At 37.8% G+C, this 14510-nt stretch overlaps 1 protein-coding gene across 3 annotated transcripts in view; it reads left to right on the top strand.

Annotated features, from left to right (window-relative positions):
* RPS6KC1 (ribosomal protein S6 kinase C1) overlaps positions 1–14510 on the top strand; it is an 85492-nt gene that overhangs the window by 2635 nt on the left and 68347 nt on the right. For 2 of the 3 annotated variants that reach the window (XM_018921282.3, XM_009096406.4), the window contains exons 2-4: positions 2042–2077; positions 6441–6561; positions 13628–13743. In XM_018921282.3, coding sequence (XP_018776827.2) covers positions 2042–2077; positions 6441–6561; positions 13628–13743 — 273 coding nt within the window. The remainder of the gene's footprint in view (positions 1–2041; positions 2078–6440; positions 6562–13627; positions 13744–14510) is intronic. The other variant, XM_018921283.3, reaches the window with a different exon arrangement.

Below are 14510 nucleotides of genomic sequence, written 5' to 3'. Positions count from 1 at the left end.
GATGCAGTAATTACACATTGCTTAGCTCATTAGTGGGTATCCTAATGATATTTTTGAAAATAGGTTATAGTTGCTTGTGTTACAGAGTTGTTGAAGGAGCTGACTGCATTGATCCTTGGGGAAGGATTAAAAAAGGTACATGGAAAATTTAGGGGTTTGGGTCATCTTTGCCAAGTCTCTAGGTTGACTATAGATTGGGAGGATGGGGCAGACCTCTTGTGAGATTGACCTTCAGAAAAGGATATGAAGAACAAAGTAGGACAACACATAAATTATTACATACTGACTTAAAGTTGGCATGGCTGGGAGATAGAGAAGGCGGTGTAACATAAGAACAAGTGTGAAACAGGGCCTCTGGGTTTTATTCCAGATTCTTACTAACTGGCTGGGTAATTACTCATCTCTCTGGGTCTCCTTCTGCCCATCTGGTGACTTCCCTAGCTGCCAAAACTGTTGCAAGGCTTTAACTAAAGGTGAACTGCAAAGCAAAGCAGTTGGTGTCTGCCCTTTGGTGTTCTCTGTGATGTGTAGCCATGCCTGTGATATTTTCTTCTACAGACTCCTTTCATCAAGTACGCCAGCTATTAGAAAAGGAGGTTAGGATTATTTCACCAATTGTTCTTATAAACTGCCTGGTAGTGAATGAAAGAGCAACGGCCACCAAGGTTAACATTTGGTAAAGTTGCCAAATGTTAGATTACTCAAGAGTGAGGAAATGTTGAGAAGGGTTTTATCAATGTAGACTACGCTGGAAGAAGAGGACTTTGGTGTGCAAGGTGAGAGAGAGAACATGGAGCTGTGAAGGAAAATGTTTCAGGTCTTTTGGGAGATTGCTAGAGAAGGAAACGCTTCTCTTTTCCATCTTGTCTCCTCCAAGATGTGTGAGAGATGAGCGGCTGGGCTGTAGTAAACTGATGGTACAAAATCTGGGAGGCTTTGGCAAGGATTCTTGCAAAATGGAAGTGAGGAAGAGAGCTGAGTTTGTGGGAGATATAAGAGGTGTGCTATTGTCACTTAGCAAGAGGAAAGTGTGGATTGGGTGGCTTCCATCTCAGAGCAACAGCTGCGTTGTGCTTGCGGAGCAGCGGGATGGTGTGTGAGTCTCTGGGGTGCCACTGCCGTGGGCTTCCTGTGCTTCCTTGCACGCATCACCTCTTCAGGGCATCAATTATTCCAGGGTGTGTCACTGAGGACAGTCCCAGTTGCATTAAGAATGCCCTATTTTGCTTTAGCTAACAATAGACTAATTATTTTGTTAAACAGCTTTGGCTCTTATGATGAAAGATATACTGACTTGCACAAGATAATTGCAGTTATGAATTAAAGATGTGTCTGTTTGGTTTGTGCGTTAGGGGGGATATGCTCTTACTGCTCTTTATAGGACCAGTACAAAACTTGAATTACAAAGGCTTTTGTGATCAATATTTATTTAAAGAAGAAAAAAAAATCTTCTTTATGGTGTGCAGCCAAGCTTGATTTTCACTGCAATTTTCCCCTGGACTAAGTCATTTATAATTCATTAGGCCAAGAGTTTTTAGGGAGAAACAAATATGCCAGGATAGTCAGATGTGTCTGTGCTCTGGTGAGTGTAAGTAAAGTGGAAATAATGTCTTACTAAATACAAATCCTCATATTCTCAGTGAGGTTATTTGCAGCTTATATTAAGCCAAGTAGCCTTAGTGAGCTCTTCTTATTGGGAGTAATGTGTCCATAATGTGAATTAATAGGAAGAGACTGGAAAGATGATAGGAGATGTGCTCAGTGTAGCTTTGTTTTGAGAGATGCCTTTTATGCTATTCTGCCTAGAATGTGCATCTGTCTTTATGTGTGATCACGACTGACTGCTGCTGAAATCCCTCACTGCGGTGTCTTTGGGTATTTGACTTCTCTAAAACTAAATCAAAACTTCCTGAGTGCTCAGGACCATGCAGCTGTTTGCCTTTTCCCAGACTTTTCTCTTCAGCAACAAATCATTGTTGCTTTAACTTCCAAACTAAAACTCCAGGGACTTACGTGGTTTCATTTTTGTTTTGCCTTTCAGATTGTTTCAAGAAAAAATCCAGAGGATGTCCAGGAGGTAACATTTTAAACTTGTGCAAATGTCTTTATGAATCACACTGTGCCTTTTGAAGCATCTTTGATGTAATTTAGCAGTTTCTGTGTGTTTTGTCCTTGTAATTGAGCCAACAATTTTCATATGTTTCCATTTGTCTTTAGCTTTCATAGTTAAAAACAGTAGCTGGTGTAACATGATGCATTTCATCCCTCAGTGATGAATGGTGACTTGAAACAAAGTCTTAGGGACTAAAGTGTCTTTTGATAACAAAACTGCTTTGATAACTTTACAAGCTCTTTTCTTGAGGCTGCAATTGGCAAATTGATGGTTACTTAACTCCTACTGGTCAAATTAGAGATCAGTCCACAATTAAAGTCTTAGGTCTCAGCTGTAGGTACTCTTTTCCTCTTTAACCAATGCTTCACTGGAAAGCCTACACCATTACTGTGTGTTAGTGAAGAGGGAGAATGGAGGAGTCTAGGAGTCGTTGACAGAGATTAGACTGCATATCATATATGTTATGCCTATCTCTCTGAGGCTCCTTTAGTATTTTCCAGTGATATACTTTGACAGAACTTTAAAATTGCTTATTCTTTGCCTCTTCTGAAGAGTCTATGAATAAGGGTCTGCTCTCTTCTTGTGTGTCTTAAATACCTCAGAAATCTGTCACAGGAGTCATTTATTGAGAGAGAAAAATACACCACATGTGTGTGCATTTTAAATTTTCTTTCTTTTTAATTAGGAAATCTTTCCCTTCCACCTTGATTTTTTTTCTGGACTAGTGACTTGACATGGTTACTATGTCCTGTACTATACTATGTACCTGCAAAATCTTCCTTTAAAAGCACAACCTTAGCACAACGATGGCTTTTCAGACATCGTGTAAGAATTGCATGTGTTCAGTTTCTGGTGCAGTCTCTTACTACAACTGAGGAGAACCTGCACAGTTGATGAAAGAAGAGCTCATAACTGAATTCATTGCATCTCTGTGTGGTCAAACATGAGTTACTGATTAGTGGCTTGGCAGAGGTGAGAATTGGCTAATACATCTAACACCCCTTTACTGCATCCTTCTTTGAAATCTTGAGAATCAGGGAAGCATGAGCATTTGTGCTTTTTGCATTTTTTTAATCTCTAGGAGGTTAAAATAACCTATTGGAATCAGAGATGATCATGGATCTAGTTTAGAACTGCATTACTGTAGTTTGTAGCTTGATGTTCACCTTTTCCAGGGAGACTCCTGAATTGAACCTATCCATGAGCACATTCTGCCATTACCTAAATCTTCATTTGTGAGGAAAAGCACTTTATAAGAGCTGTTGATGAGTCCATTCATCAGAAAAAATATATTGTAAGTGTCTTTCAGTTAGAGTATTGCATGAATATGTGTTAAGTAGTTTTGACACAATAGCAAAACCATATCTTTTAGTTGGTGCTTTGATTTGTGGCTATAGGTTACCCATGCAGAGTTTCACATACTCTAGACAATATGAGGACATAAATATGAGATGAACTTTTTAATAGTTAACCTTTTCCACTCTGCATTGTACCTTATTAATTATTCTGCATGTGATAGCATGTTAGACGCAGGGTGAATCTGTTATTAGCATTATCTGAAAATAATTGGTTATTACAAGGAATATCCTAAATGGTAGTTGACATAAGGGGGAATTGTAGTCAGAAACCCTCATATGTTGAGAGCTTTTCTGTTACATGGCCTCTTGCAGTAAAAAAAAGAATTGTGGGCAGCCTTGGGAAGAAAAAGAATATGCCCTTAGCCTGCTCCCACTGAAAATAAATTTACCTCAGTTTTCTAGAATGCTCAATGAGGAATTGAATGGGAAATTTTGTGCACAAAGCCACCTTTAGGATGTGTCTCATGCAGCCTGCTTCCCACATCCATGTAGGACCAGTGAGCTGTGCCTGCCTCCTCCTCCAGGTGTCTCTTAATGCCACTGCTGTGATGTGAATACATTCTTTACATATGTACAGCTGCTCATAAGGCTGAGTGCTGTGACCTCAACTTGCCAGTTTTCTGTCACATCTTTTGGCTGTCCTTTGGGATACAAATCTTCACTACAGCACTTCTCCCACTGCAGCCAGTTAGAGCTCCGTGTAATTCCAGCTGTTGTTGTTGGGGCAGGAAGGAAGAGAACCTTGTAAGGGCTTTCCTCTTGAAAGAATGAAATAGATCAATCTGAAGTTTTGTGTGGGGATAGCAGATACAGAAAGGCCAGTGGACCTGACTTTAATGTCCTTGCTTCTTGAAGGTAGCAATGTGGTGTGTAAGGCAATTGCATCTAGGGTAGTCCTGTGGGGTTTTTTTCCCTTTTCACTTAAGAGAAAGGCTTATTCATTGTGGAACAGATGAGTTGCATGAGTTAATAGAGATCTACTGGCTCTCGCCATGACAAGCACCTTATTGCATTACAAGTCTAACATATGTTTTATAATACACTTGCTGTGCTTCATTGGCCCTCAAAGTACAATGTGTCCTTCCTCCAAATCTAATTTCTAATGAGGATGTTAGAGGGGGAACTTTGCTAACTTTGCTGGGCCACATGCATGCAAAGGCATGTTTTCCATGTACTTCTGGAAGGTTTTAGGATAACCTTGACTGCTTTTGCTATGCAAGTTACTTAGGGACATTTATTTTTTTCCTCTTGACTACTGAGTGATCACTTGTAGCAGTGAAAAATTATACTTTTTTAGTGGAATGAAATCTCATGCTCTTATTTTTTGACAGCTTTTCATGTTGTTTCCAAGTACTGACAATAGAGTAACTCAATGTTTAAAGAATTCGCCATCTTAAGCAATTTTGTGTTCTATATGCACACTGCTCAAGAAATGCTAATCATGCACTCTCTGGTTATTGGATTAGATAAAAGTATAGCATTGAAAATAATATTATTTCTGATAGCAAAATGACTAGTTTGCCTTCTTGAGATTCCTCACTTGTGTGTGTGAGGAGTACCAGCTGTAATTAAGTAGTGAAAATATGTGCCAATAAGGGAGTCAGAATCAGGACTCGTGGTTCCAGTATAGCTAAATTTATGAGGTGGATAATGTGTTGCCACACTAAAGCTTTGCATATCCACTGTTGACAGTCCTCTTACCTTACATCTGTATTGTTCTGTAAGAAGGACTTGCATCTGCTGGAACTAAGAAGGCCTCTGATTGCAGTATTAAAAAAACCCAAACAATATCACAAAAATGCTCTAAATCTAAACCTTTCGCTTAGCTCTAAATCTGGTTTGTGTGAAAAAAAATTCTACTTTTTCAATTATGATTGCTCATGAGAAGGCAACCTGGTAAATCATTCAGAAATATGTGGAATATTTAAAGTTGTAGTTGTATTAAGTTAATTGAGACATTTGACTGGTGAAACTGTGGAATCAACTGCTGAATGCATGCACTCTCCTTGTTTTTTTCCCTTCTGTTCTACTTTAATCACTTTACATTAGTGTTGAGGTTTATTGTGATGGCTTAGTAATTCTGTCTAAAAATGAGGTCAGGATATAAAAAAAAATCTGTGTTAATATCTTTTCATCCTGATAACAAATCCAGTAGCAGTCAAGTGTAAATTTTATTGTTTACTTCTTTCATTGGTTTGATTTTCCTACTGGATTCTCCTCCTTTCTTGAATAGAAAGAATGGGATTGAAGAAGAAGGATAAGGTAAATACCTGCCTGGGAGATGACTACTTTCTGGAAAGGAGGGATCAGGAATAGCTGGTATAATGGACCAATGACATCTTTATATTCCTAAGATGGAGTTTTTTATCTAAATTACAAAAGGGACGTACTTGGTTTTTTTTGGGGGTGTTATTACAAAGAAAACATTTAGGATGGAGGCCAGAATTTGCATCTGATCCACACTTTACATACACAATTTAGGAGCTGTTTTCTAGTCCTGGGTGCTTAATATATTGTCCCTAAAAATCCCTTGCTTGTATTGGGATTTCTCTTCCCTGGTTTTTTCTTTTGCTGTTGTGTTTCTTCCCCACACCTGCAGCTGCACCAGGCATGGTGAGCTGTTGAATGTTGGGTAGTGCAACACTCCTGTTCAGCTTTTTTCCCTCTCTTCCTGGCTCCCTGTGTAGGTCTGGATGTCAGAATGACTGAGGCAGTGCTGCCTTTGCCCTCCTTCCAGCTTTTACTCAGTTTTTCTCTATGCACTGTGGTGTTGTTGGCCAAAATGTGGGTTGAGGACAGATAATGATCTTTTTTTACGCTTGTTACACTTGGCAGTTCAGACTGTATATTTTTGTTAAACAAATTTGCTGGAGTTAGTGGTCTGATGTGATTAACCCAGTGGGTTTATGGTGTGATGTAATGTGAACAGTGAACCTCACTAATACTTCTCTGTGGTTTCTCTGCTTCAGATAATCGTTTGGAAGAGATACAGTGACTTTAAGAAACTGCACAAAGATCTTTGGCAAATTCATAAAAACCTATGCAGACACACAGAGCTCTTTCCACCTTTTGCCAAAGCAATAGTGTTTGGTAAGCATAATTTCTTCCTGACCTGCTGAAATTCTTTGATAACTCAATATCTATAAATACATCTTGTTTTGTAGCTGGATGAAAAATTTTCCTTGTGCTTTTCTACTCAACTTGTAGGTGTGCTGGTATGATATCTTGATGCTTTTATTTATTTTTGTAATGTATAAGAGTTTATGTCCTTGCCTCCATGTTAGACATAGTAGCTAAGATATTTATTGATGTATATGTTCTGTATCTTTACAACATACATTCCCTGTTTTCAGGAGCATAAAATGTATATTAGCTTTGTGAACAGCATTTGAACAGCAAAAAAACCATTTTATATATGAGCTGTCTGATTTTTAGTGATGAGCTGTATTAAAGTTTTAAATGGTTGTTACAGAAAAAAAAATATTATGGCAATTTGATTGCGATTGTCAGTTTTATCTAGCTAGGCTTTTGAGATCAGTTTTACATATTTCACCAAAACAATCTCCCAGAGAAACAGGTGACAAAAAGGAATTAGCTCTTATAGGTCTTAACTTCATCCTGATGTGTATGACCTCATGAATGAGCTATAGGTGGACTTGCAGTGAAGTGGTGTGACTGAATAGAATTCCACCTACCACATTTTTTTAGCAGTGTTGTGTTTATAAAATCATCTTTTTTTAGTGTATGTTTTTCATGTCCAGCACAAACTGGAGCTATGTTTATATATCACACAATATCCACTGCATTTTAAAGTCTTTTTCAACAATTTTTTGGTGTGTTCAACATGTTTGATATCTTTTTTGCATGCATATGCTGCATGCTCTGTCAGTGTTTCTGAGGCATTTCTAAAGTGTTGCTGGCTGTTGCTTTTGGTGTACATTTACCACTTGCTTTTGAAACCTTTTTCCTAATAATTTTAAAGGTGTATTTTGAAAGTGTCCAACAAGTGTTTGACATTTGTTTACTTGCATCTGTCATGCACATTAGGCTTGGTTTTGCATGAGCTTTTTGGTTTCTAATATGCTTTTGGGGTCAAAGGTTTCCAGGACTGTTTTTAGGTGTGGTTTTGGTCCTTAGGGCATGGCTAAGTGTTATTTCTGTCCAGGTTTTCTTTAGTGGGTTCTTTTTGCATACATACACAGTATGATTTTTCAGTGTGTTATTTTATGAGTTATCCACTGGAATTTTTTATGTGTATCCAGTATTTGCTGGGCCTTTTTAGCATGAATTTACCATCTGCAATTTACAATTGGGCATTTTAATGGTTTTTAATCTTTGAACATGTTTGGTGTTTTTTTTGGCATGCATCCGCCAGATCCTTTTTGGTGAGGTTTTCAGTTTCTGAGGTGTATTTTGGGTTTATTAAATCCTTTTCAGAAACTAAGGCATTTTGGTCTTATTAAATCCTTTTTGTGGTGTTTACAAGTTGGTTTAGTTTGGTGGTTTTTTTCTTTGTTTTGTTTTGTTTTTTTTTAATTAGCATTCATTTGTGTTCATGGTTTCTCTATGCACCTTGTATGGGGTTTAGTGTCCAGGATGTTTGGCATTTTTTAAAATGCATCTGTCATATGCTCTTGTTTCTGGTCTGGGATTTCTGTGTGTTTTTTGGTGTGGATTTTGGTTCTTACAGTGTTGTCCCAGTATGTTTGGCATTACTGCAGTGGTATATCAGGTGTCCAGTATGTTTGGAATCTTTTGGCATGATTTTCCAATGTGCTCTTTTTTTGCTAAGCTTCTTGAACTTTTGAAAAAATGTCTTTTGTTTCTTAGGCATTGCTGCAGTGTTGCTTTCCATTGCCATGTGTTTTGAATATGTTTTGGTGGTTTTTTTAAACATACAGTAAACTTCAGCATGGATTTCCCTTTTTTTTTTTTTTTTTTTCCTTTCTTTTGCATTCTGCTACCACATCCTTTTTTTTTCCCTCCCCATATTTTTAGCATTTTTAATGTTGAGCTTGTTTGGCATTTATTTCCCACACCTCTAGGGCACACTTTATGTGTATTTGCAGTTCCTCTGTGTTGTGTCTGGTTTTTGTGTTGATTGCCATACATGTTTTTTGCATGGTTTGGATGTATTGTGCACATTTTAGCACCCAGACAGTATTTGGTGTTTTTTTGTGCATATCTAGTGCTGATTTTTGCAGGCTTTCTTTGTGTGGCATTTTTTAGCAGTGTTGGGCAGTCATCTAGAGGCTATTTTCCCAAATTTTCTGTGTGGCTCAGATTGGTATGTTTTAGCATCCAGTATGTTTCACATTTGTTGGCCTGCATCTCTGAAGCTGAATTCTGATGTAGATATTGTGGCTCTCTGCTAGGTGCGGAGCTAGATGAAATTCCTGGTTGAAATTGTATTTCACATCAGCCAAATTGTATCCAAGTTTCATGTAATTTTATTTTTTCTTATTTGTGAAGTTGGAAGTGGGGTAAGTTTTAGTGCTATGTCAGAGCATGGGCAATAATTGTTAAATAAAGCATATAGTATTAGTTTCATTCTGAGATTATTTTAAATCTGGTTTACAGAGTAGAGTTCTCACTGGACAAATTATTTACAAAGCTAGTATTTGCAGAGCATAATTTAACTTCAGGTAGAAGATATGATAGCTATTCATAGGGCAGAAAAGAGAGGAATAAAAGAAAATCAGGGTGGAAGAGAGTATAGGTGTCTAATATCTTAAATAATTAAAAATTTCTATAAATGCAAATTTACTGTTTATACAAGTAAATTCTTTGTAAGCAAGAGAAGAATTGAGTGAAATCTCTTCTGAAAAACATCCTTGTTGTATTATATTTAGTGAACAATAGTGACTGAAATGTACATTTTGAGAGGAGGAAATACACAGAAACATTCAATGCAGTTATTTATTGAAAATCTCTTTGAAATTAAAACTAAACAAAACCAAACCCCCCTACATTTAGATGAAGCTGAGACACAGAAGAATAAAGAAAAGTGGAGTAATGTAAAAACAAATTTTAAATGATTGTTACATAGCTGAAAGGAACAGCACTATCTGACTCTCCAATTTAAGAATTATTTTTGTATTTACAATATAAAATTTTACTGTGTATCCTTCCATTGCAATTCTGCACATAGTAACTGCCATATGATTTATTTTAATTTAAAATAAAAATCCTAAAGGTTTTTATGTACTAAAAGAAAAATACAATCTTCATAGATAACAGGGTTTTGAAAAACTCGTTGTCAGTCTCATTCTGTTAGCAATGACCTGCAAGGTCCATCTCTCTCAAGATCTTTTGTTTCCATGCTGCTTTGATGGACCATTTCTGCAGTGTTGCTTCCCTGTGGCAATGTTACAATTGTTGCAGCTTTTAGACTAGTTTCTAATTAAACTTGAGAGTAGAATTGTTGGCAACTGGTGGGGGGGGGGGAGGAGGTTTGTGATTTTTTTTTTTTTTTGTTGGGTTTGGGTTTTTTTGTTTTGTTTTGATTGGTTGGGGTTTTTTGGATACCTGTGCTTTAAATAATGTCTGTACCTATTGTTTGCAGAGGGTGCAGTGTGCAAAATGGGCATTGGTGGTTCTGACAGTTGAATTTGGTTTTAGTAGAGGTGTTAAAGCTGAGGAGCATCTCCAGTTCAGCATTCAGAGTTTCAGGAGATGGTGTGGAGAACTGAGATGTATTTAAAAACAAATGTGTCGTGCTGTGCTTCTGTATTTCGTGTAATTAAGGACTTGCCACAAAGTGTGTGTGTTTTTATGTTGTTGCAGTAGAGCTGCTTGTATCAAAGCAGAAAAATTTCTATGGATGGGAAAAAGAAATCATCTGACTTTCTCTGTACTTCACTTGAACATTTCGTACTTGTTTTATAGGAGAAAACTCAATGAATTTGATCATGGAAATCTAAAATGTTCTGACATACCCAGCTGCTAAAATTATGATACCTATATCTAGGACATAATTACTGTCCTATCCTAATATGCATTAACATAATTTTTTTCAGTACTTTCAAGATACTTCTTTTTTGTTGTTGTTGTTGGACACTTGTAAGTATTTCCATATGTTGACCATACATGACATTTTACCAAAATATGGGTAAATCTGCATGTACTGTATCTAGTAATTGCAGAAATGTACTCTAGTATAAAAAAAAATACTACACCCTCCCCAACCTACCAAAAAAAGAAACAAAAAACTCCCCAGATATTCATAACTTGCTAGCAGTGAGTCAGAAAGATGGTTTTCATTATAAAGCTCACATAAGGGTGCTCTTTGTGTTTGAAGACACTGAATGAGGTAATGTGTTTATGAATTTGGTGCCATGTACAGTAGGAAGTCTTGTGAGAAGCTAACTGAAACATGAACATACACTTTGCTGGGTGTTTAGTTGTTCAGGTCTGCTCCAGAAATTTAATTGTGGATTTTTTTAACAGGAACTTATATTTTGTTTTTATGTAAATAGGAAATTTTGAATGGCTCATTGGTGGAGGAGTAAGAACTGTGTTATATGCTAAAGTTGTAGCTGACACTTCTTAAAAATATCAGAAAGATGTGATCTGCTAGTCTTTACAATTCTCAGACATACACACACTATAATGAAGTGTGTGTATGTCTGAGAATTGTAAAGACTAGCAGAAATAATGTTGATTTAGGTGCAGAATGACATCCTGATAGAAATGTTGGAAGAGTCAGCTGGCTGCATAAGCACCTTTGAGGATTTCCTTGAGAAGAGTGATAATGAAAGTATTGAGCAGTACAGCATTGCTTGAAAGTACAAAAAAAGGAAAAGGAGGAAGGAGGTAGGCAGGGCTGCCTGGGAATTAAACTGCCAGCAAGATGCCAGGAGGTCTGTGAACTGAGCCAGTACTGAATAATGTTCTTCCTTCCCCTAAAGCCCTCTAGTTCTTAAAGCAGTTTTCCTGATGCTATCATGATGCTAATGGGCTGGAAAATGCGACAGTGCCTAATGTTTCAACAGCCCTAACAGAAATACGTTCTAACACGTATTTCTATTTTTTTTTAGCTCAGCGTCCTGAGGAACTAAGGCTTGTGTAATTGTGCCTTTAGAAAGTCAAACCCCTTACTGATGTGGCTAATATCAGCTGAATTTGAGAGTGAAGGTAGTTGCAAATGTAATTATACTTCTGCAAAGTCTGTGAAATGACAGCTGAGTAAGAGGAGAGCATGTGTTTTGGTGCTGCTGAGGGCCAGGCAGGCTCAGCTCATACCTGTGAGGTTTGCAGCTGCCTGGCAATCAGTGAATGCACACCAGTCAGCCTGGCAGGGCCGGTCCTGATGTGTCCTATCTGGTGCCCAGTGGAGATACTGAGAAGATGTGGATAAGCAAAATTAGTTTTTATTGAGTTTGATGAAATGGAACAGGGAGAGATTCTTGAGAAACGAGGGAAAATATCGTACAGAATTTTTTCCTTGTAAAAAGTTTTCTGTTTCTGGTATTGTTAGGTGTTTACTTCTTCACCATTCATTTTCTACTGCATTGTAACAGCGTTCGTGTGAATTTGTAGATTCATTTAGCTGGCCCACGCTGCTGTGCTTTGCTGAGGGAAGTTGCTTTCTTTCCATGATGTCCAATTTTGCATGGAATGAGCCAAGAGCCCCTCATGCACTGCCAGTGTGGCTCTGAAGACTTAGGAAGTTTGGTGAGCAGTTTAATAGGGCCTGATTTCAATGTTACCACTCACTGTGGTAGCATTGCTTTTGCCTTCTTTCTGCTTGCTTGTTGCTCACTCTTTTGTACAGCTGCTCCTGTTTGTACAGCTGAAACGGCAGGGTGGGCAAGGCACGGAACCAGTCCAGCTGAAAATTAGCCCAATGATGTCTTTTCTTTTCTTTCATGGGAAAAATAAGCCCCAAAAGCTTTGTTTGTGATCTTGTGAGTATGTGTGTGTCTTTTTAGTTTTATTTTCTTTTTTCTGATACCGCATGGGCAGGAGCTATTTACTTGAAGAATTTCTGGAAAGAATCCTGCTTTGATACTTTCTTCGGGGATTATTTTTTTGCTTGGTCTAAGTATAAATGAATTTTGCTTTTGTATTCAATGTTTCTTTTGTCCACTTCAAAGGTTAATGCCACAGAGCTGTCACAGGTGGTTCTTATTTTTCTGGTCATGCTGTTATAGCAGTACTGTTTCTTGAACTTGTCTTCCCAGTCCTTTTTTTTCCCCTCTGTATAGCTGTTGCAATATCTGTTCTATTCTCCTCCAATTATTACTGTTCACCTCTGCCCTTTTTCTTTTGTAAACTTGTAACTATTTCAACAACAAAGTGATGTTGATATAAAAAGCTAAAATAAGTTGCGTGCAATTGTGAAGGATGTGAATTTAAGGTAGCAATCCAAGGGTTTTCTCCTGAGAAGCAAATCTCTTCAGGTGAACTGTGGGATTGTTTTTAAGTAGGTTTTTTCTAATTGGTAATTGGAATGTTTTGGGTGCTGAGTAGAGAAAAAGGAATGATCATACATTTTAGTAAATGAGCTGCTTCCAGCTCTGTTTACCTCTTGAATCCAGAAGGAGATGAGACCCTGTCTGCATGGAGTTACTTCAGAGGAAAGCTTCAGTGTCTGGTAGCAGGGCTTCACCATCTCCCCTACACTTTGTCTCCTCCATAAATGGCACCTTGGAATTGAAGATCTGTTTGGGGGCTTTTAGCAATACTTTGTTTACTACCCGCTCATATTGTGCGTTGTTCTTGAGAATACGTGAAGATTGCTCAGCTCCTTACAGGATTTGGGCCATAATCAAGGCTGACACTGACTGGCATATTGTCAAATTGTGCATGTATCATTTATTGTCAGATAACACTGGACATCCGTTAGTGTCTCTTGGCTAATCAAGAGTGTTGCCTCACATATTCTTACGATGAGAGGGCGAAGGATTCTTGTCGTAGCTGCCAGCTTTCATCATCCGGGCGGATTGCAGAAGACGGGACTCTAGGGACCATTGAGAATAGGAAGTTTGAAGATTTGCTATGTTCTCCTGAAGCGTTGGAGTGACTTTCATAGACTCAGGGCGTTGTCTCCAGAAGGTTGCTTTTGTCTCGTTTGTTTTCTTTCGTTGTAGTTATTATTGCAAAATAAATGTGTAATTATTGCTAAAACTGTCAGTCTGTGTGTCTGTTCCAGGGCGATTTGATGAAACTGTGATTGAAGAAAGAAGGCAATGTGCTGAAGATCTCTTACAGTTTTCTGCCAATATCCCTGCTCTCTATAACAGCAAACAGCTGGAAGAATTTTTTAAGGTTGGTTAGTATTTGCAGAAGTATTTGCTTCTTATGGACATGACTGAAGTATAGTGCTGATTCTGCTTTACTTTATAAACCACGGAATGGCAGTGAGGTGCTGTGACATGCTTTGTGAAGGGACTGGAGCTTTTCCGTTCACTCTGGAAATGTGGCTTTAAAAAAACTCCATGCCACACCTCTATGAGGTGGAAAGTTTTGCAGGAACTTCAGGTGAAGGGATTTGAATTTTTTTTATTGATTGCTGAGCAAAACTTGTGAGGATAAATTCCAGTGGGAATTGATAAAAATATTGCCACTGTTCCTATATTTTCAGTAGGTGTTTATAGCTTCAAACCAAAGGAGTGAAGACTGTTTACACTGTTTCTTTATGGTCTTTCTGGACTCGGGTCCACAGCAACAAATTTGGCATGTAACTAGTCCAACCTGCTGCTTGGACAGTGCTGTGAGAACCAGTCTCCATAACAAATTTTAGGACAGTACATTGATATGGACTTGCTCTTTATTACAGCTGAAGTTGTTTCTGTTCAATAGCTCCTTCAAACCTCTTTATTTTCAGTAGCTTAGTCTAATGTTCTGCAAACTCATAAGCATAAATTTACATGTACCCATGATAGTAACTGTCTGGAATTAAGGAAATGTTCATCTGGCCGAGATGGGACTTAAGCATATTAATGTGTTTAGTATATTTAAATGACATCTATATGCAAGAGCAAAATTTTATCAAAGCTTAAGATTCTTCACTTGTTTTCATTATGAAGTTATTG

This window comes from Serinus canaria, chromosome 3 (assembly GCF_022539315.1).
Source record: "Serinus canaria isolate serCan28SL12 chromosome 3, serCan2020, whole genome shotgun sequence".
NCBI classification, from domain to species: Eukaryota; Metazoa; Chordata; class Aves; order Passeriformes; family Fringillidae; genus Serinus; species Serinus canaria.
This window is presented reverse-complemented; position numbering and strand designations above follow the sequence as displayed.